The sequence below is a fragment of the Larimichthys crocea genome, chromosome III (assembly GCF_000972845.2).
Source record: "Larimichthys crocea isolate SSNF chromosome III, L_crocea_2.0, whole genome shotgun sequence".
In the NCBI taxonomy this organism is placed as follows: domain Eukaryota; kingdom Metazoa; phylum Chordata; class Actinopteri; family Sciaenidae; genus Larimichthys; species Larimichthys crocea.
The window spans coordinates 18,413,308-18,437,563 of NC_040013.1; the positions used below are offsets into that span (position 1 = coordinate 18,413,308).

Sequence of the window (24,256 nt, forward strand, 5' to 3'; positions counted from 1 at the left end):
ACGAGTAACAGTTTCCAAACCACTTTGCAGGAGGGGAAACAAGGCAAAATACTTGAGGTGGACTATTATTCTACTGTGTATCAAACCCACAGAGAAACATGGTGAGAATATTCAGTCTGGGGGTGTTTTGCCTTCTCGGTAGAGTTGGACACCTGCACTGAATTGACTTCACCCTGACTCAGCGAGTTCTTTGTGGAGAAGGAGTCATACTGCAATCTCCAAATACTCCTCAAAGCTTCGCAAGAACTACTCAAAGACCAGAGATGACTGTCATGGACTTTACTCCACGGCCACTTGACCTCAACCCCATTAAACATTCATGGGCTGAACACAAGAAAAAGCACAACAGTGGATGTGCTTTCTGCTGCAAGTGAAGTTCAACCTGCCAAACGACAGTGTTGGTGCACTACTCCTCTAATGTTATGTCCAGCCTAATGACCTCCATCACCATTTGGTACACTGCTGCCACTTCTAAAGTGCAGACTGTAGTGTATAATTTGCTCTGCAGAGAATATGTTTACCTCTATGCCTCCAGGAAAAACTTTTTGAGACACTTCCCCCTGGCAGAAGGCTGTGCAGCAAATAATAATATTATAATATATTCTGTAACTAATGTACATTTTTTCTAAGATTCAACTTTTCATTCAAAACTAATATTATCATTTGTAATAAAAATAAATGCAAATAGAAGTAAAACACTTGTCACTTTACTCTGCAAATTCGTCACTTTTTTCTATCAGTATTCCAATAGTGTAATAGTTAGTTGCCAGTCTAGGCTGCATCAGTGTAATCCCTCAGAGAGGAAAAACAATAGTATGTTTATATAACTTTATATATCTAATACATGAATATAGTTGTCACAACCTTGTACAATGTAAATAAGATACAAACACATTTTCCATACTCTTTTTTCTATTTTCCATACATATTTCATTGTATCGTTGACCCTGTGTTAACCTGCATATAATAAATAAACCTGAAACCTGACTAGTGGCCTCAGACTTTTGAAACCCACTATATATAAAAAGCACCAATAAACAACAGCTTACAATGTCTATATACAAATCAGACCTTTTTTTGTAAAATATAAACAAGAATTCAATAGCAGCGTGCTGAAATAATAATTTAATTATTATTGTAACAGGTTATTTTATATACATGCAAATATACAGCATGCTTAAATTTAGATTTGACAATGATGGTGACATGTAAAAATACAGTGTTTCCCTTTTGTATTGTAGTGGAGTTTAAAGTAGCAATTAAACACTCAAATAAAATACAAGTACCATAGAACTGTACTAAAGTACAGTACTTAGTTACATGTACTTCACTCTCTATCAACGCAGAGAGCAAATCATTATAAAACAAACAGCAAAAAATCACCTCATATTCCGGTGAGTTCAATTTATGTGTTGTGTAGCGCCCCCATGTGGAAAGGTTAATTAAGTGTTATTTCCTCTTTCACCTCCATTGCTCACACCTCCTCCACCAGGAGGGAGCAAAAAGTCATTTTCCATAGGGAGACGAAACTTCCTGACGAAACTTTAAAATGAAGTGGATGGTGTAAGTCAGCCGTGCAGACATGTTGTGTGTTTCTATGCGTGTTTTAAGGAGACAAGTTGTTTTATTGAAGTTAAAGTCTGACAAATATCTAGCTTTTCAAACATCTTCAAACATGAATCCCCCTCAATATTTATGCTTCTATTGCTCTTCTTTTTAAATAAAAGCAACACCTAAAAGGTTTGGTTTGGTGTAGCATATAACTTGAATTAAACATTTGAAGACAGTACTGTTTCCCACACTTTTTTTTGTTTTTGCAATGGAAAATATGCTTTTCATCATATAGGCTGTCCAGACTTGGTTTTATGATACACGTGAGAAACTAGAAACAGGTCCCAAGTTGTCTGACTTCACTAATTCACAGGGTCCCGTGCAGTGTGTGCAGCCAGCCAGCTGAAGCAGCAGGACCGCCCCGTGCTTATTGATTTGCTCTGCCCCGCTGTCCTGCTTTGCTGCGGCGGTCCACCCCCTTGTTGAAGGAGGAGAAGACCGATTAAACGCCAGCTTTTTCTGTTTCACAAAGGGGGCTCAGAGAAGCTCCGAGACCGCTTGACACCATCATTTCATGGATGCACCCATAGCCTAAGTGCGGGGAGACTTTTTTTTCTTTCCCCCTCTTATACCAACTTTGCTTTTCTCAGCAGAGTGCTATATATTTGTTTTGTTTTTTTATACTTTAGGTCGTTTTCATGGGTGAGCATCTTCTTTTGTAACATTTAGAGTATCTCTCGGTGCAAATACTATTTTGGTTTGTCAAGATGCAGCTACGAACGGTACTTGACGTTAATGTTGTGGACGTGCAGAAGAGGAGGAACCCCTCCAAACATTATGTAAGTCGCCTGCTTATTCTTTGTTTTCTGCTATCATTAGTTAAATATTTATCTCCTGAAAGTTTATCCATGTTACAAGCAGCACTATGGATGGCTGTACTACTCAAGTACCTCAACAACAGTGGATTTATTTGACCTGTAATGTAATTTATGGGTCTTAATAACAGTATGTGTCACCATGAGGTTCTCATTTTGTGGTTTTGAGCTTAAAAACATTTAATATTGACTTGTAGCCATGTAGCGCCACCAACAGGTCAACATTTCAATCTGTACAGGATGTGTTTATGTTGGTGTATCACTATAATACTTGTTTTTATCAGCCTCAGCTATGTTTTGTGTTTTGTACTAAACAGAAAAAGACCAAGAAATCACACATTTTAATTTTGTTTTTATACTTTATTGTGTTTTTTATCATTAAAAACAATCAATCAAAAAAAGGTCATAAACATGAGAAATGATCGGTTTAGAGGTGTGTCTGTGTCTGATGGACAGCAGCTGGCAGGCTGAGCCCTGACAGGTAAATGAGATAAAGAGTCAAGAGACAAACTTGGGTTGTAGCTGACAGCTGGCCAGCTGTGGTATGAAAGAGTGAGGGCCACACAAACATCCAAACTTCATTTATCCCCGGGGGGAGATTCTCATGTCACAGCAGTAGTACACAAACAAACCACCCAATACAAAGAATCAAAAACGTACAAATACAAGAGTACAGATAACAGGCAACGTTTATATAATGTTTGATGAAGTAGCCATCACAAAATATAAATGTAAATAAAAAAAAAATAAAAAAACAGCAACAACTTCTGTTGAGATTTTGTGCCGTCAACATAATGCAGGTTGTCATCAGAAAGTAGTGCCATCCCTAGTCACAACACTAACACAGCATCAAGCTGTTGACACCGGCAGTTATGTAAACATTTAATGCACAAAACATACAATCATACCATGCATAAAAAAACAACAACTTACATTTTGTTTGAACTGTTGCAATATGTGTCAAAATGCTTCTTCACAAGCACATTTTAGATTGGGCTCATGTATTTCTTGCCACAAAAGATATATTTCAGGCGGATTTAATCTGTGTAGCAGTAGGTGTTCTCTAAAATAGCAAGGGTCATATTTGTCTATTTTGCTTGAGGGAATGTACCACCCTAGTGTCTTCACAGCCATATGAGAATCAGGCACGAGTCCTGCTTTCTGCAAACACATCGCTAGGTTAACATCATCAATGGGCAAAAGAACAATGGACAGGGATTTTGTGTATGAACAAAGCTGTGTAGCCAGACATGATTAAGCCTCCACAACCAACACTAGGGGACGTATTCATTTGAACTGAACACCTGAATTGGAAGAAAATACTCTCTGGTGATCTTAAAGGACTTGCATTTCTGAATAAATGGCCAGTAAAGAGGTGCTTGCCATTATTATCCTCAAGGCCTTAGAGAGGCCGTCTGTGTTGGCAAAGACGTCATCATCACCACTTAGCAGGAAGCGAGCTTGCGGACAGTTTCTTTCCTTCCATTCAAAGAAGAGTATATGTTTCAGCGTGAGGTTGAAGAGTGATTCATTGAAGTCCCATTGGAGGATGTCATTGTACTCTTGTTGCTCCAGTTTGACAAATTCATTCAGTCTCTCCTTCTCAAAACCATTCGCCGTCGTTCCTGAGATGAAGATTCTTTTAATCTGCACACTGTTGTATAACCTCTCTTTAGCCCAGGTTTTGCACAGCACCTCTCGGTTGATATAGTTTGCAGGGGAGCTTTTAATGACCAGCAAAAGGAAGCAGATCCTTCAGCTCCCCCACATTTGTCAGGAATATCCAGTAGCATGGGGAAATGGCGACAGTGAAAATAGTATAGAAAGCTTTTAGTGCTACCAGAAAAAAAGTTAAAACCTTGGATTTCGTCAACAGACCGATTTATTTGGCATTTTGGCCCGGAGTATACATAGGAGTTGTTTTCTAGGGGTGCCTTCATATGCCATATGTGCCTTTGTATATAAGCAGAGGAGCAGAAGAGTTCCCATAAAGAAGCAAGTTACAGCTATGCTGTGGGTCCCTTTTAAAACTTTGCAAAGAAAATTTAAACAGTAGTCACTATTAAGACATTTCAGATATTTTTACCCCCTAACAGTATAGCAGCATTTCATGTTAAAGGTGATTGATTTCTAACACATAACCGAAGACAAATATGGAACTAAATTACTGTACTGAGTCGATTTCAAGCTGTTGAGGAGCTAAGTGCATTTTTTCCCAGGACACTGGCTCTTAAAATCACCCATCCAAGATTTAAGTTTGAGAGAAAATGACAGGAATTAGAATTAGACAGGGTGTTGAACACACAGCTATTTCCAAACATCCACATATTCTTGGCTGACTGAATAACATCACAGCTGTTTTCTTCCACAAGTTTGTCACTTTTAAAAATCCACAGAAACATGTAGCACACAATTTAAATTCATTAAACAATAATTACCTGAACATATTGGTAGATCAGTACAAGCTCATGGTAAGTATCCCTTTGAGAGTCAGTTGTCAGTTTATCCAGCTTTCCTTGGGTACTTGATGATGATGTAGATGAAGCATGGGCTGCCTGTGAGTTATCAGTGTGCAACTGGTTAATAACTTTTCAGAACTTAACTGTAGAAGGTGTCCAACTCTAGTTTTCACTAATATGCACCCTGATAGGTATAGCCACACCCTGTATGACTCTCAGTGACTCTTTATAAATTGTTCAGTAATCAGTAATCTGAAGCTATATTTATTTGTATTTATATAAAGCAACATTTTTATTCAGCATTGTACCATATGACTTGGTGCCAGTTCAGTTCTGTTGCATTGGTTGTAAACTATGCAATGTTTTTTTTTCATCTTTACTTTCTGAACTGTGTTGTTATCTGGAAGATGGAAGGAATCCAGTCATGACACCCAGGTGAATTTTGGTAGAAAATCTGTCAAGTACCTGTTGAAATATTTTACTGGATAATGCGTCAGCGTTATCTGGTGGATCACCAAAGTTAACAAAATGAATCATGAGGAGGACATGACTGTCTGTAACAAACTTCATGGCAATATATTTTATTAGGTGTTGAGATATTGCAGTCTGAACCAAAAGGAAAAAAGTGTAATTTAAATGCTGACTTTTGGTAGTCAACATCTTTTATTAGCCATGCCAACAGTTTGGCTCTATAGTAGTATTAGGTGTCAAGTTGGTCAGGATTCCAGTACTTACCATTTGCATGCAATGGTAGCATTCAGCTCAAAGCACTGCTGTGCCAAAGTACAGCCTCACAGAGCTGCTTGCATAACTATGGAGCTTTCGCTTCATCATTGCAGGGCCTGGTCTTGGTGTCATCTTACTGACTTGAGTAATCAAATCCAATGGGCCACGAGACATGTCTCAGCGGGACTGCAAAAATCAATTAGTCCATCAGGTACAATTGGATTAATTAACCTGAGAGTTAGGATCAATTGCATCATCCATCTCCTGCTGAGTGGGGCTCTCTGAGGCCACTAAACATAGGGCACAGATTTTCCCTTGGGATGGAAACCGGAGGTGAGGGTTGACTGGGAAGTCCCCACGAGGGAAGAAGAGGGAGGGAAAGAAAAAAATTAAATCTCATTTTCTATGAGCTAAGCAACTGAAAATGCTTATCCGGTTGGAGAGAGGAAAGAAGCAACCCTTTGTCTTTTGTCCCCACTGTTCAAGTGTGACTTCCTTCCAGAGACTCATGGCACTGGAGCCAGATGCAGCATGGCAACTAATCCTTGTTTACATACATCACTAGAGGGTAATTTTAGGAGAGAGGAGATGTGTGCTTTACAGCATGAGCAGCCTTGTTACATACAGACTTTAATATTTAGAATAAAAATGTGCTCAGCTATATATGATCATATGAGTCATATGTTCGTTCATTTGTGGCCCTTACTTGTACATCCACTGTAATGGCTGTAATCATTTTGCATTAAATTACAATAGGCTCATGAGGCGTCAGAAATGTTGGTTGCACTCATCACAATCAATTCCTGAAATTTACACATGAATTAACTTGTAATAATCTTTGATTGTTTTCTTTTATGGCTGTTATATTGTCATGTACAAACATAAACATGGTCCGTGGTTCTTTTGGGATAAATCTTGAGCTCGCCACTATATGTGTAAATGCTGCTTTTGTAAATACTCTGTGCCATACGCTTAAATGGAAATGCATTAGGTGCAGCCATCTGTTTCCGAACCTCAGGGCATGCACAGTTGTTTGTTGGTCCTTTTATTGTTGAGGCAAATAGAGAATTTATTTTGGGAAAATGTACAGCAACAGTGTTTTGTTCAGTAAATGACTGATTTCTGCCAAGGAAATGCTATTCCCATTTCAGTGACTGTGTCAGTACACACTTCTTTTGTCATTATTCCTGGTGATAGATAGAATTGCTGGAAGTTGTTGACATAATAGGAGCATAATTTGTTTCCTCAGACAGTAGATTCAGGTGGACATCACAAAATAAAAACCAGAGCTGTTTGTTATACAAGTCACTGAGAGGCAACTTTTTGTTATCAGCGCTGTATAATAATAATAATAAAAAGTAAAACTGGGACTTAAACTAGAGAAATATTTTAACACCAATGAAGTCACACTCAAAAACACAGATGTAATTCATTATAAATGTTCTTATGACATAATACTGGAAATCTATTGACCCCTGATGGCTTTCCAATGTGTGATGGAAACAAATGAACTTAATGAGTTTATTTGACCCTTGATGACCTCTTGGAGTTGAGTCAGGAGGGAATGTGCTTTGTATCATTAGGACAAGCTGAAGTGGTGCCGTGGTGTCTTTGACTAAGTGACTTTGCTCTTAATGGACCCCCTTTTGTTTGTGCTTGTCTTTCTCTCACTAGGTGTACCTCATCAACGTCACTTACTCGGACTCCACTTCCCATGTCATCTACAGAAGATACAGCAAGTTCTTTGACCTACAGGTATGTTATACTGGCAAACAAACTAAATAGTCCTACAGCCACTAAACCTTTAAACTGTGTGTTGAGCTTGGTCTGAGTATGTCTTCTTCATATTAAACTGTGAGGTCAGTTTGACCTTTTGGTCACGTCTTTCTGTTCAGCTGCTGGAAGGCGATATGCTCAGTGAAAGGTCTCATTTAAAACTAGTGGAGCCTGCTTGGAAAAAGGGAAATGGGGGAAATCCAGTCAGCAGATGCAGGAAGAAAACATGACCTCAGTCAGTATGCAGAATACAGCATGGGGCAAAGTTATGCCTCAGGATTTATTTGAGGAATCCTGTAGCCTCCAGTGAAATTTCTGCATTATTTAACAGTTTCGACAGACAGGGCTGAATTGTCTATACTGTTTTTTTAAAATAAACATCTGGATCTATATAAGGAACTGTGTGAGGGCTTTAAACCTAAATTAGTGCATACCTTATCAACCATTTTACTTGTAAAAGACTGTCTTGTTTCTGATAACCCCCTCTGCCAGACTGCACTCTACTGCGCTGTGGCTCTGGTGGGCTGGCTGTAATGAAGGCAGCAGAGGAAACCCTTTGTTCTCTGGTCTCTTGCTAATAGCCAGGAAAATTCTGCCCTAGTCTGTTTGATGGAAACAGAGCTTCTCTCCTGTCTCTGTAAACATTAGTCTTGTCCATAGATCCCTGCTGCCTGGGTGTGTTTGTCTGGCCACGGTAATCCGTGAAGAACAACAGTCTGCAGCTGTCCATACAAAATGGGTGGTGAGAGTGTTTTATTTGTCCTTATATGAACATAGTTATATAGGTGAAAGATGAAGTGACTTGAGTGAAGCACACTTGCAGTTGCAAACAATCTACAGTACGATTAATATCGGATCGACCAGCTATAGGATGCTTACAGAAAATCTACTGTTATAAGAAGTACTGAATCATTACAAACAATCGTTTTAAGCTCTAAAGAAGGAGGATGTAGTTTACTTAATGCAAGAACCAATCCCAGAATTCACTGGGCAAAATAAGGAGGAAGTTGTGGTCAGGAAAGGGTTGGGGGTTGGGAAAATGAACAGTTCTTCAGCCTTCAATTTAAAGACTGAAAGGAAGATAGCCTCCCTCGGAAGGTTAGATAAGACAGCCATGTAACTATTGCATGTCTTCTTATGCTCTCAATAATGACGAGCACTAACAGTCACTTTTCTAACGTCTATATTAAAATATTTGTCTTTTCTCAAGGCAGAGAGTGGGTTTTTGTTTGTGTGTCTGCCAACTGACACCTACAGTCTTTTCCCAACTCTGCACAGTTCTCTGTCCTCTTAGCACAATTGCGTGTTTTATGTTCACTAGACGCTGACATGAAAAAAAATGCATTTGACACCCTTGGCCCCTGACAAGTATGAACATGATCTCATCTGATAATAATTAATTCAGGATTCAGAGAAGCCAAGTGAGGTCACAGAACAAAAAACGCCTTTTAAACAGTGGCCGATTATTCATATTATGTCCAGCATCAGTCTGCAGTGTACAGCTGGTCATATAAGACAGTTTGTCAACAATAGACAGCTTTGCTGTTTGACTTTTAAGCATGAAGTATCCATTATCATTGCCAAATGGATGTCCAAAAGTGCACTCACTGTTTCAAACTCTCTGCAGTGCACTTAACATAACTCATAACTGCTCCTGTAGGAAGCAGTTACCATAAATTAAAAGCAACCTGTCTCCGTTTTATCTGATTCCTTCTTAGTGTGCTCTTTTTAAATGAAGCACATTGAATCCTTAAAGACATTTGTTTTCATGCTGAATACTGCTGAGCCTGAATTTTCACCGAATACTGTTTTTTGACCCACATATGTTTGACGTGAGCAGAATTGGTCAGTGTGTCAAACAGAGTTTAACATCTCCCCCCCCACACCCTCCAACCACAGAGCACATGGGTCACAGCATTCCACAAGGGGGATTGTGGAGTGTGCAAACTGGCCTGGTTTCCTTTTAGACAGAAACTTCCCCCAAAAATCCCTTAGTTGTCATTATTTTTGGATTGGGGAATTGGACCAGCTCTCAGCCAGCCTCTTCTCTGCCTGCATTATAATTTGTCTGGCCTACATTCCTGACATAAGGTGGGACTTTAAAACAGTTCTTTTTCTCTGAAAGCTGTTGTTAAACCTGGGCGACTCTACAGGCAAATAGAAGGTCAAACTAATAGTGTAGTGATAAAACTACTTTATTTTTTACTCCAATAGTACTGGTAGTGATTTAGTATTGCATTGCTACATGCCTTTGTTACACACAATGCAACAAAACAGGTATATCGGGGGACTTCTGGTGATACAGGCCGAGTAACAGTGTTCGGTGTGAGCTCCCGCTTTTTCAATGCAAAATATTCTGATATTGATATTGATAATTCAGCCCGAACTGACGAGAAACACTGTTATAAATCTAACTGATGTCCCTGGAGCACTTCTGGTGCAAAGCTTTTGTTAAGATTTAGTACAGTATATATAGTGATGTTTGTTACAGGTCCCGAATTATTTCTTTAAGAAAATAACATCAATAAAGCCATGAACAATGAACAGCCAAGGAGTGATTGTTTTCTTTACAACATAGTCATTGATCCATTAATACAAAATCAGGCCTATGTGCCCTCACATAAGTGACCCAGCCTTTCCATCGCAAGACAAATTGTTCCATCTTATGACGAACAAATGCTGTTGTTTTCTCCATTTTGTAAATGTCAATTGTGATTTCCATTCATGCACCATTTCTTGGTAATGTTTATTTTTACAAGTCACCAGCAGTATATTCATTAAATGTTTCCCTTTTCAACCATTGTTGAGGTATATGTTGAAAATGCCTGGCTCTCTAGAGGGATTTCACATTTGAAAATGTCCTGTAGGGCATTATTTATCCCTTTCCAGTAGTCTTTGATAACAGGGCACTCTGGCTAAAGGTTTCCACAGTTTCTCCAGCAGGCAAAAGGCTTTATATAACTTTTTTCACAAATGCAGTAGACCTGTAAACAAATCGTAGGGCTGAGATGAATAGCCCAAACATATGAACACTTAAATGTTGCAGCAATTTCCTGCTGCACCAGCAAAATGTGAGTTTATATGATTTGTTTCCAAAAATGACGATAATGTAGCTTTCGTAACAACATGCCCAATAAAATTTGATTCCAAGTAAACCTGAGACACTTCATGACCAAAAGAGCGGTTGCATCATAATCTCTCTGCAGTAAACAACTGTCAAGCAGATGTCAAAACACAAGCCAGAGATGAGATCAGATTGTTTTCCCACTCAAACATTCCTCCGAACTCCCCCTGTCCGAAATTCCTCTCAGAGCAGTTTCTTTGTCTGCTGCTCAGTGCAATGTCTCTTTGTCTGTTCCTCCTCTCCCCACTCCTGAGAGTACAATTAAGTTTAAATGCTTCATATGCTTATCATTATAGTGCACAGAAGGTGTTTGGATGTTTCCTGTCACTATAATTCATGTCTGCAATGTCATGCTGTCAAAGTGCACTTTCTTCCTTAGGCATTTCTTCACAACACTAATTGTAAAATATTGGCTTGGGATTAGTGTGTTTGGTGTATTCGGTGGGGAATAAACTGATTTTGGTGAAGCGACGCAATGAATTGTCGATCAGAACAATGCACAAACACAGATGATTTGATTCATTCTCATTTATTGTTAGCTGGTTGTTTTCTGGTGGAGAGGATAAATAATAGAACAGCAACATATTAATCCACACAACTGAAACTTAAGGGTCAATTAACAATTGAACAAAGATACTTAATCTAAACAAATCTTAAGAAAAGGGAGAAATGAACATTTATACTATGAATGTGTGGAACACAAAGGGATAACTCACCTCAAATACGCAGCTCAAACATTGAGAATAAGTGAGGGTGAGGATGATGTTAGCCAGCTCCTTTGTTCTCCATCAAGGACAAAAGGCCTCACACAGGTGAGCTGCCTGCCTAAATAGACTTGAGGGCTCTGCCCTCCATTGATGTGAAGTGAAAGGAGGCGGGGATTTTCTACAATGTACTTTTTTGTATGAAATTCCCTTGTTTCCCTGGAAAGTATTTCACTGCTGAGCTTCGGTGGAGGGATAGACTTTAAAATAAATGTCAACCTTTTCTTTATACTCAATGACAGCAATGCTATTTTTCAGATTTGTTGTTGATTGCTATCTCTTCATAATGCAGTGGACCAAGGAAATGGAGGAGCTGTTCACAGTTGCGAGAAACTGAAATAAATTTTGGATGGAGGAGTAACTGATCCAGGATAATCTAAAATAAAAACAACACACAATGAATGCATCGAGTGTGTATTGAAAACATTTTGTGTTCTCTTTGCTGTGGCTATTTTATTGGCATTGATACCCAGCTGCAGTTCGTAATCAGTATAATCAGTGTTAGTACACAAAAAGAGGGCACCTTTGGAATATGAACCACAAAGCGGGAAAGAAAGAAACTAAAATCAATACTCCAGTTAAGTTAAACAAGTAATCAGCAATTACGAATAAAATACAAATACATATATGTACATAAACTATATGTAAATACATATATGTACATAAACTATATATAAAATGACATTTGAACAGTTGAATTGATCATATGCCTTTCTTCATCCACAAATGCATACACATACAAATGTACATGTACACAAAAGCCACACACAAAAGCATACACATGCATTGAGACTCACGTGTACATAGTACACAGATACACAAAGATACACACACTGTATATACCCACACACTTGCTGCATACAAATATTGCACATTTGAGCACACACAGACACACACAAACTCATTATATGTGTTACATTACTGACTGGCCCCTGACCTACTAACTGGCTCTCAAACCTGATTCTGGGGTCCACTCTTCCTCACTGTCCTCCTCAAACTCACTGTCCTCAATTTTGGATGGAATAATCCTAACTGTCTCCTGCTTGCAACCATAAAATGTCCTTGCATCCATTTCCTACAAGCAATAGTAGAGAGTGCAGTGAGTACATTGAGTATGGTGCTAATTATTTATCTCAGGCATCTCCATCCATTAGTATAATATTGCCCTAACAAAAGTGCTACAACTGCATGATGTTGCCCTGGGGCAACGATTGAAAAAACACAGTTTTAGTCCTCCGTTGATGTGAAGTGAAAGGAGGCAGGGATTTTCTACACTAATAGAGTGTGTAAAAAGGACACTGGGAAATGAGGTTACATCATTGCACCTGTTACTAAATGGATCATTTTCCCAGTGGGAACACTTGACTGGCTCTGCAGCTTATAGTATCCTGTGCATAGTTTTGGAAAGAAACATGCAGCATTTCAGCTCCCAGCAGCCTTTGAATTAAAGGTGAATGAAATGTGAGAAATGTCTTTTGTTCCAACTTGTTTGGCTGCTGCCATAGAAACAGCTTTCACACCTGTCCTGTGGAGCTGTGAGTGTATCCATGCATTTCCCCTGGGAGTTGATGTCATCATCGCTTCTGTCGGCCGAGGTGGTTTCCGAAGGTGCTGAGTGAATACTCCCATCTTAGAGGGAGTGCATGTCTACATCCAGCTGGTAGGCTGATGACATGATGAGTGTGCAGCTTAGTGTGTCAGACAAACAATACAGTTGCCAATGCACTGTTACCAAAACTGTGATTTTTGGAAATTACAACCCTAGCTATAAAACTGTATTATTTCCATAGTAATCTAAAGAAAAACAGTCTGGTTTGTATATGTATTTAATGTCTTGCTTTTTCAGTTTTAGGAGCATAAAACTCTGTGTTGTGCACGTTTAAGTGCAGGTGTGGTTAACCAGGACTGTTCTTTATACTCAGCCCTTTTACTTTGCCCTTAAACCACAATAATGATGGTTGTTCTCTTCAAAAGAAACCATTCTTGTAAGCTGTCTGTATTTCAGAGGAGGGGGGAAATCACATGCCCTGAGAGAAATTCAGAGATTCAGCAAAGGCAGCAGATGAGTGCAGAAAAGAAAGAACCACAAGATGACAAACCAAACCAGCTCTTACTGGAGAAGTCCCACAAACAACTCCTGCAGGCCCAGACAGAGTGGATCCAACTTTACCCTCCAAGCCTGAGTCTGTTTGTCCACCTGGTTGTTTTTGGCTTGGTTTAGACCAAGACGAGTCTCCTGGTCTCCTCCTCCCAGTTGAGGGTGCTTCAGCTTGACACTCACAGTCTTTGCTGTTTAACAAAGCACATCTGGAACAAGGCATGGCAGAACGAACAAAGGCGGGGCTACATCTGGATTTCAAGCTTGCTGTTACTGTAGGATGCTCTCATGATTTATTCAAAAAGGAAACTAGAAACTCTTGTCCGTGATATAGACACATACTTAGCACATTTGCCATGCATATTTTCTCACCACTCAACAAAACAAGCTCATACATTATACACAGCACATGTTCTTTGTGCACATGTGAAAGATATACACATATATGTGTACCCGAGCAGACACATGCTGAACCAGTTACTAACTGCTACACTTAGAGGGAAACAGTTGAATGCTGTCATCATAAAAGTCAGTGTGTGTCTTCCTATATCTCTCAGTTGATCAGTCCTGTAAATGCTCTGCAGTATCAATTCTTCACATCAAAGTGTTAATTATCTCTGCTTATGTCTTCTTAAGCTCCTTAAATGGAACTTGCTTTTTGATTTTTTCCAGTTAAGTGTGGGTGACGTAACCATGTCTGCTGCCCCAGAGATCAAAGTGAAACTGTTTGGAGCTGCGCGACACAGTAGCTTTTCAGACCATATGTAATTACACCCTGTGCTGAACTCATGTACCCTTACAAGAAGGCTGACTGTTCTTGGAGAGTTTGCACCCCTCCCTCTTTTTTTTTTTAACTTCTATTCTCATCTCTAATTCCTCTCCTTTCAACTTTGACTGATAAACTGTGGTAGATTAAAGACGGTTCATGTGGTTTAGCCCTCAAACAGTTACAAGATTGATTGCATGCCTTTTATATTGGTAATCGTGGCAATCAAAAAGGAATGTTTTGGAGTTTTGCTCACGTCACACTTCCTCACTCACTTTTGCAGATGCGAATCCTTGACAAATTCCCAATCGATGGAGGACAGAAGGACCCCAAAAAGAGGATTATTCCTTTTTTGCCAGGTGAGAAACAAAATGCATCATAGTGACAAAGTGTCACATCAGTTTTAGATCTGCAGTAAGGACAAGATAAAGAAAGGCCTTCAGACATTTTCATGCACAACTGATGTTTGTTAGTACTCCTACATAGTCCATAGCACTGCCTACTACATTTCATTGTTTTATTAACTGCCATACCGCACCCAGGCCAAATCAATTTGTGGTCTGCCATGGCAGTGGGAGGCTAGCAGAGAGGGATTTGTCTAATCTCATAAAGTCATTGTGGGCCAGAGCAGTGAAGAGACCCTTTGTTAGATGAGCTGCACTGCTCAAGTCTGGTCAGTGCTGTTTTGATCTCTGTGTAAGCCCAACAGAGGGTGAGGTTAACTGTATTCCCTTACACACAGCAAACAGCATGCACAATTTCACAGTTTGGTGGTTTTTAGTGGTGATACTAGCAGTCAAAGAGTTTCCTAAGAGTATTAAATGAGGATTAATAGATGGGAAAGCAACCTTTTACAGCTGCTCTCAGTAATTTACGAACCCATTGCAGTTCGGCAGTTTTTAGTTTTTAAAAATTAAGTGTTTTTAATAAAGATTAAAAACTTGTATTCGGTGCAGGATACATTTTCTTTAGTATGTCATGTCAAATGAAGGAAAACACACTTACTAGCAACATATGGCAACATATGAATTAATTATTTGTGATAGAAACAGTACACAGCCGAAGAAGGTTGTACTAAAAGCTGGTGTTTTTATTTATTTAACTTTTTTTTCTTTAACCTTCTTTTTAATATACATCTAACATTTCAATACAACACATAATTACACATACATAAACAGAGGATAAGTTACAAATATGTTAACATAGAGACCTACACACAAAGGAACATAGGAGCAAAAAAAGGTAAGTAAATAGCCAAAAGAAAAGGATAAAAAGCAAAAATCTATGTATGGTTTCAGTCTTAGAGAAAAATGTGTGTGGAAGAAGGAGGAAGTAGATCCTATTGACTCTCGTCAATATGGCCCATTAATAATCATCATAATCATCACAACCTCTAGCAGCTTTTCAAGTGCTGCTATTTGACTAGCTTGAGTAATCAACAGTAGAGAAAAGAGAAGTTGTCCATTTATTGGTAATAAGTTAACGATCCACCTGGCTAGGGCGGGATCTGCCTTGTAATAAGTAATCAAATTATCTGATGTTTTGATTGTTGTATTTTGAATGTTTTTTTTTAGATGACAGTTCTGCTGTTTTTCCTCAGGTAAAGTTTTGTTTCGTCGAAGTCACATAAGAGATGTAGCCGTCAGAAGGCTGAAGCACCTGGATAATTACTGCAAAGTAAGACAAATGTCCTCAGAACTATACTTTGAGTCTGTGGCATCAGTTACTCCCCTGTTAACACAAGTCGTGAAGGATGACTGCTATTATTTTGGTTTTTGTGTTTGTTGGAAGAGCACTTTATTTGCCAATGCTCTACTCCCTGAACATTTGCCACAGTATTTCCGAGGCAGGCCTCAACATTTATCTCCCCCCACCAGCCTCAACAGGAAAGCAACTGCTCTGTCTGCACTGGTCATTTCCTGTCACCAATGTAAATAGGCAGCCTATGAAGGAAACAAGGGAAACGGGGGCACACGGGGCTCAGAGTCTAAAGAATAAGAATGAATCAGCAGACTTAATGTGCAGCGTGAGTGCAGATGGCCACCTGACCCTCTTATATTCAGTAGGTCAGGAGGGAATGTGTGGCAGGTGGCTTGCCAGGTGTGGCAGCAGTTTTCATTTAGGGGAACTAAACCAGATTTGCAGGGAAGGCAAGAAGCTTAAAGACAGCAAAACTAGATTTCTTTTTAATATTGTCCCTGCAAGGATGTATTTTCTGATTCAAATGCAGTAGGCTGAAACATCTTATTTTGAATGTGTACGCAGTTTAGACAGGCAGTTGATATACTTCATCACCCCTGTGTCTTTTCCTTTGTTTTAACCCTCATTCTGGGCCCAGAGCCTTCTTCCTTCCCCTCCACATCCTCCTCTCCGGTTGGTCATCTCATCTGACTGACTGTGCAATGACTGTTAGTAACTGCTAGTCAAACCAAACTACAGAGCGTTTTTTTGCTTTAAAAAAACATGCAACCCTTAAAATATGTGTTTTTGTTGCAACCAGTATCTTTCTTCCTCCCTTCTTTTCCACAGGCTCTGATGAAGCTTCCCTCCCACATTTCCCAGAGTGAGGAGGTCCTGAAGTTCTTTGAGACCAAGTTAGAGGACCTGAACCCTCCCACAGAGTGAGTAATGTATCACTACGTATTTTAGAAATCATCAGGTAATGTTGAGCATTAGTATCATCTGTTATATGAAGTCTTAGATACCAAACAAACTCTCTGGAGGCAGTGGGAGTGCATGTATGTGTGTGGTTCAGCAGCTGGGACAGATGGCTTTCACCCGCACTGACCTAACGTGATCCGGAGGCTTTGCTGTGTCTCAGGGATGATTGATGGATTGTGGTTGAGAGATGCTTGTGTTTTATTAATAACGATTTCTAGGAGGTGACACCTGATCCCAAAACGAATGGATCAGGATCAGCGGTGTCATGAAAGTGCCTCTGAGACCAAGTCTTTGGGCAGATAAAGCTTTCCGGCTATTTATCATACTCAGTTCAAAGTCAGAGTGGGAGTAATTACAGACCGGCTGCTAGATTACTTTTTGTTTAAATTCTTTTCTTTCCTTTTGATTTATTTGCAGTTGAAGACGAAGTATGTCTGTGATAGTATTACTTCTGACTAATATATGAATTTAAACTCAAATGTTGTTTGTATGCTTCCCAACACACTTAAGAAGAACATTGTGCTAGAGTAACCTTTTGAGGGGTCTCTGCACTACCATCACCTCTAACCCCCACTACCCATACATGCTAATCCCACTTCAAAGTGAGATCCATCCAGACTCGCACTCGGTTCACTACTGGTCAATCGGGATTACTTCAAAATGACTTTTATGAATGAATTTTAGGATCTTTTGTGCCGCAAGTTCACAAGATCACAGAAAACGACCATCTTGTGACGCCATAAAATTAAATTGTGTGAGGTACAGTGAAGAAACCTTTACTGTGATTGTTAAACTGTTTTTAAACGTGTTGCGTAAATGACTATTAACAGCCATGAAGTTTTATTTCCATTGATTTGATTCATCACATTATGGGCAAAACTAGGGAAAATATTTGTGAAAATGATTTGAAAACAGGATAAATAGTGATAATATCAGAGTTCTTGAAACATAGAAACACTATGAGTAAGGGCTGTAGAAAGATGTTAAACTTTTATCCAGTCACTCCAACACGTCTCTATTACAGTGATTAATTACCTGGCCAATCCCAACTGAGGACATTTTATCCACCATGAAACATGATTCAGATCCATTTTACTAGTATTTCTGCCAGTTGTCAGTCACCATAAGCATCAATAGTGAAGCAATGTTGTTTGTCAAGCCCTCATCTGCCATCTAATGGTCAACAGATGTCACTGCACAGATAAAAATAATAAATATGTTGCTTCATCACAAGAGGGAGCTATGCAATAGGTAGAAAGTATCACATTACACTGATATGAGGCAGAGGTTTATCAGCTAAACGTTAGCTGAAAAAAGTCCTCTCTTGTGATCCCTTAAATGTAGAAACATCAGTATCAAAAGGGGATAAGTAAATATTTCTCAGACTCCTGTATGTCTGAAGTCAACAACAGAAAATGCACAAATGTGGAATGCTGGTTGTAAAGTGATGCTTACTTCAAATCCAAATAAATGTTATCCTCTTCTAAAGTATCTCCAGAGGCCTAAAGGGTGAATCCAATTGAATATTTCACAAGAAAAAGCAACTGTGAAGGAACAAATTGAGACATATAGACAAAATAACACATTCGGATAACAGAAGCATGTTTATCGCAGTCTTACATCCTTGGATTTCCTCTTCGAGTGACTTATGAGTATGCACAGGGAATTGAATTATAGTTGAGATAATATGAGTTTGTGATAATGGATTTCACTGGCTGGAAATAAAATAAAGTTTTAGTCATCAGTCCTTTCAACGCTGCATTGCTACTTTGACGATTCTGCATGTTTGAAAGTGTCTGTTTGTGTTGTTTACAACAAGGTACAGTGAGCTGTATTTTTAAGGTGATTTTGCTTATATTTTTATATCAGTTAGAGGCCATCAATGCCAGCCTATGTTTTTGCTTGTTCACTGCATTTTTTACTGCCCTCTCTGCAATGTGACTTTGCTTTGTGCTATATTTTTAGAGTGGTAATAAGTATGTTACCCTTTATTAATCCCCATGGGGAAATTTGTCCTCTGTGTTTAATCCATCCTAACTATTTAGGATCTGTGTGCAGTCATGGCGCCTGGAGACCATCTGTAGTTTTGAGGCCAGCAACATGGTCAAGGACAATGGCACAATTATGAATAATTCAATAAACATATGCATATATCCATCATTTCCACTGCAACATTTTACAACTTAGGTTAAACCACACCGGCTTATTTTTATTTAATCATTTGTTAAAATGTTGTTGACATGTTCATGGGCCTCTTGCATTTAGACTTAAACCCATTGTTCCTCTGAAGGTTGGTTGGTTTGTGCCGTTGTACTGTGGAACAGACTTGATCTACACATCTAGACTTGACAGTCTGAGCATATGGCACCCAGCGGGCAAGGTACTGACTCAGCATACAAAAAATATCATATATTAAGAGCTACATCCACAGAAAATATCAGCACTTCCTGTGCATACATCAGTTCAAGGCCATCGAGTTTGATCGTACTAATGCTCCAAGTCAGATTCTCCAAACTCTTAACTGCACAAACTGAAGAGGTTTGCATTTGTGAGAAACTTGCCTTATAAGGCTTCTTGTTGCAATCTGTTTGTAGCAAAGTCTCATTCACATAAATGCTATCTGTAGGCGGCTATCCAAATAAAGTGTTGCCAGTATTTCTAATAATATGCTAACCTCTGACAACAAGACTTGAGACTCTGTGGTGTGAAAGTCTTCTTCTTCCTCTCTTCCTGTGTCATTCAAGCAGTGCTGTACTGTGTGTAGTGTGTGTAGTTAGATGTAAAAAAAAAAAGGCTTCTTTTTTTTTTACATTACAGGGGATAATATCATAGCTTACAGTTGGTGATGTTACACTGTCGGGTGCAACAGAAGATAATATTTGACAGAGATATAAAGACCATAATGCAGCTGCTGGAGTGGAATGAGCTACTGGATAGAAAACGTTGCTCTGCAAAAATAAAAATGATACAATCTAAAAAAAACTTTCAATAAATTGCCAATCCAGCATGATGATGATAACCTAGTGATACATACATACATTTTGCAAACTGTTTGTCTTGGTAATATATTTTATTTCAGTCCATTTCTGTATCATATTGAAAAAATGTATTCAGATTGAGCTATTATGATTTCAGGCCTATTTGTTGCGTTTTGGCCTGAGGAACAAAGCAGGTGTATGTATGTGACTCGTAAGACAGGTCTGGGAAATTTTGCTCTTACGAAAGATAAAATTCAAGAGTAAGAGAAAATTGTGCAACTTCTGTTCTTCTTGTTCTTTGTGCCACGTAAGAACAGATCAGTGAGTCCACCTTGTTCTCTGATGTTTGGTCTTTACATGGCCCTGATGAACGTCGAATGACCATAGCTGTGGTTAATGGTCTATAAATGCTGAGGTAGTTTGTCAACAATGCTTTCATATTATAAAACTAGACTCTTTGTTAACTGCTCAACATGCTGTAGCCTTGTTGACAAGAAGAAGCTGAATTTAGAAAATGAGAACTTGAAACAAGGCTGTGACGTTGACATCCACAACAGTATACTCTGAAGCTTAATCTAACCAGCATGCAGGAAAAGGAGTAATCTCCATGCTGAATGGATTTGGAGATCAAAATGTCACTGCCTGTGGCGACATTAAGAAGAATGAGCATTTTTCTCTTCATCATATTCACGTGACAGAAGCCACAGGACATTTTCAGCAATGAAATCAATTCATTTAGTTAAAACTTCAAACCGTAAATCTAGTGTGTGGAACAGAAATGTGTACTGTGGTTCTTAGACAGTCACGTTAGCTGTCACAGTAAAGACTGCCTGCAGAGCAAAGCTGCCTGTGACAAGATGACAAGGGCATCAATGAAGAAAACCTCTGTAGCTTCTATTCAAAACATATGATCATGCTGCTGGTACCAAACTTGTGGTCAGAACACATTCCTCCAGATGTGCATACATTATAGTAGAGCTACTGTGGACTCCTTTCATATGCATGTAACAGATACACACATATGGCTCTGGAAGACATTGCACTGACTTCATTTCCTGAAGATTTACTGTAGCCTTCATCGTAACCCTTGCACGTTTAATCCCCTAACCTTAACTAAAAGTCTAAAATGTAATGATTTACTTTATGGGAACCTGTTTTGGGAAATCTTCAGAGTGTGAGCGTGTAAACTCACAGGATTAGCATTTATGCACTTTACCTCACTGTATACAAGATAATAAAGTTGTCTTTAAGTGTTTTCCTTAAACCCCAAAGCCTAATTTTTCATCATTGTTTCAACACAGGGGAAGTTATTAGTGGCTGATTCATGATCAAACTAACGTTCTTTCACCCTGACATCATTCTGTAATCATGACCAAGCTTTGCTGGAGATTTTGGCCTGAGTTTACTGTGCTTTTGTGAGGATTTTAATATACAGTGTCATTACCTCTCTTAGGCATATACACCCTGAATGTCCTACTGCACATTTTCTGTGTGCAAACCAGCCCTCTACCCTATCATAATGATTTCCTGCTCAATGACGCTGACCCATTGACCCCTGAGCTGAAGGTTACTCCTGCAGGGGTTAATCTCAGGTCAGGCAGGAGTGCCTGTGTAATGTATACAGGCAGAAGGGCAGACACTTCAGTCCTCTGGCTTGGCTGAGATATGCGAGCAGAGGACTAATGTCTCACACATTCCATTTCTAATAGGCCCACCTACAAAGAGTAAGCTGCAAACAGATGGCTATTCTCAACTCATGCTTAGGATGGACTCTCATGGGCTTGGATTTTTAATGATGTGTTCAGCCCATGCAGCTGATCTGTACGTCCATATACAGTACTCTGTGCACATAATGAAACCAGAACTGTGTGAATTGTAAAGACTACCTCACAACTTCCGTCACTCTCTATATTAACTAAAGGTTTACATTTCCACGCTGCAAAGTCTTTAAATTAGTATTTAATAATGTTTGGACATGTTTTCGCTCCCCTTACCTTCCCCTCATCTATTAGATTTTACTGGTGATAGGAGGAAACTGCACAGAGCCAGAGTTGTGTGCTCAGTCTCCTCCAGGGAAGAATATTATTCCAGCTCTGTGCTAAGGGTCACAAGCTAGCAGGGCAGGTCAAGCATCTACTTTATCCCTATCATTTCTCCCCAACCCTCTACAGTGTTGCTCTCAGTTTCATCTCCACCCTACACGATTTTCACAAAATAAACACAGGGTGCTTGATGAAATACTTCAGAAATGTTTAACATGCATTGCAATTAATTTGTCTACCACAATGTCTTAACATGCTGTGATTTATCCCAGAGTGTCTGCTTCATTACCTAAAGAAATACCACCACTCACCAAGTGTTCACACTGTATATTTAAAATCTGAACATACATATAGGGTTTCCCCTCCTAGAGTCGTGAGCTCAAATGTTTCTCTAGTGACACTTTGTGCATCATCTGCTTTGACTCTGCTTATTTTTTACAATAGACTACTATTCATGCTGGCTCAGCATGGATGTTTAACATTAGTGTTTTCTGCCCATCATGTCATTTAGAAAGTGATGAAATTCATGTCCACAGTGTGAATTTTGGCTTAGGATCCAATATAAACATTGTTTTTACTGCGTCACAATCCAATTTAATGTATGTATTCACAGTTGAATTTGTTGTTTTATTTCAAAATGGGGTAAGTATATCGTTTATGTTTAGTGTAGCCAAGCTGAGCTGTAAGCATTCACATGTGTGATTGGAAATGTCTCATAACTCGTATTTGTTGATGCATCTGGAAACAGAGAAGACTGGTGCCAAAAATGACTTTATCTGAAGTGACAGAGGAATACAGTTATTGGTAAAAAATGTTTTGATTAAGCCTGAAGTGTTGCTTAGGGTGAACTAGGGTTATGAATTCATGGTGCTTCCTAGTTTTCATTGTCATGTTACATTTATGTTGTTGTTCTTCTTGTTCTTGTATAAAATATTCGACTTCAGAAATTGCAACGTTATTAAACTTGTTTACCGAAATCAGCGAAACAGTGTTGATGAAAAGACTGCAACCTTGTAACCAAATGTTGGGCAAGGTTTATACAAACATGTACTCATATCCATAACTGGTCATGGCTCCAGTCCTGCTGCTGGCCTCTCCAGAGAGCCAGGTGTCTGCTCCCATCTGCGTCAAAACCTTTGCTTTCCCTCAGTGGACTCTCTCTGCAGCTCAGTTAACTAAACGAAGACATACAGTCAGCCAGCAACTCCTGAGATATACAACAAGCTGCAAGCCATACATTTACATACAGACACTGATCCAGGAATATTGTTCTATTATGAAACTTTTGCACATTTCTCATCAAACTGGATTAAATAATTATGTGAAGCATCATCATTTATGTACCCGCGTTACAGTAAATGAAGCATGAGTGCTCAAATTGCCCTGACAACACATTAATGAATTAATTTAAATATATTTATCCTGTGTTCATTGTACCATCGTGTTTTTTTGTTTGTTTTTTTTGCTTCTAAATGACTAATTTCTGTCAAACTCAAATAATAGCATCATATTTTCTCTGGCTGAACAACAGTGTCATGTTTACAATTATGCAAATGATCTGTTCCCATCTCAATAATAAGAAACCAAAGGCGCACGCATAGACAGCGTACAGTTAACATGCACACAGTCAGTGGCAAATTGCTGCTTTGTGACCCTGATGAGCGTGAAAGCACAGAGCGGCTTCATTGACATGCTCATCCTTTCAGTGTTTTGTCACAGTCCACGGTTTGGAACAGAAAGATGCTTTCACATTTAAACATGAATGGACTAATCAAGGGGATATGATACTGTTGTCAAGTAAATAAATGCCGTTCTGTTAAACAGAGGCAGCTGCATCTCCCTCAGATACACTATATCTATCTTTTGAACAAACACATGCACGCATTGGGAATGTATTGGCTAAAAGATCTGATGATTCATTTTGTTACTGTCCTTGACACACTTACACACCCTTACAGTATGTTGTATCTCACCCTGTCTCCCTCCCTCTGGTAGTGGGTCAAATTCAGTGTGCATTCTCATCGAGGGTTTGGCTGGCACTCGTGTGCCAACTGCATTTGGATGATCCCAGGCAGAGTTTCACCTATAACCAGTGACTGGATTGATCAAGTCGTATTAATGCTCTGACCTCTCTGGCACACACACTCACACTGACCATGGTTCTCTGGTGTTGCTTCCTTTTCAGAGACTGTGGAGGATCCGGCAAACGCAAATCAGGTAAGGATCTCAAATCTTTTGACTGTGGTCAGTCCAATCTGTAGAATTTTTATTGTATTTACTGCTTACTGTGCTTTGATTGACAATATGAGTTTATGTACAAGTTGTAGAGGAACTCCACTGATCTTACACATTCAAATCTGATTACAGGTCTTCTATCTATGTGGAAAAAAAAGTGTTTTGTGGCTCTAGTGGGAGCTGTGTGCAATCTAGGGTGAC

At 39.1% G+C, this 24,256-nt stretch overlaps 1 protein-coding gene and 1 pseudogene across 2 annotated transcripts in view; one reads left to right on the top strand and one right to left on the bottom strand.

Moving 5' to 3' along the window:
- The first annotated feature begins 1,914 nt into the window (after positions 1–1,914).
- sh3pxd2ab (SH3 and PX domains 2Ab) overlaps positions 1,915–24,256 on the top strand; it is a 51,869-nt gene continuing 29,527 nt past the window's right edge. The window contains exons 1-6 of one of the 2 annotated variants that reach the window (XM_027277602.1): positions 1,915–2,390; positions 7,286–7,366; positions 14,423–14,498; positions 15,740–15,816; positions 16,669–16,760; positions 24,006–24,037. In XM_027277602.1, coding sequence (XP_027133403.1) covers positions 2,319–2,390; positions 7,286–7,366; positions 14,423–14,498; positions 15,740–15,816; positions 16,669–16,760; positions 24,006–24,037 — 430 coding nt within the window. In that variant the 5' untranslated portion in view covers positions 1,915–2,318. The remainder of the gene's footprint in view (positions 2,391–7,285; positions 7,367–14,422; positions 14,499–15,739; positions 15,817–16,668; positions 16,761–24,005; positions 24,038–24,256) is intronic. The other variant, XM_010744108.3, reaches the window with a different exon arrangement.
- Positions 2,801–4,453, bottom strand: LOC109141122 (N-acetyllactosaminide beta-1,3-N-acetylglucosaminyltransferase 3 pseudogene; annotated as a pseudogene).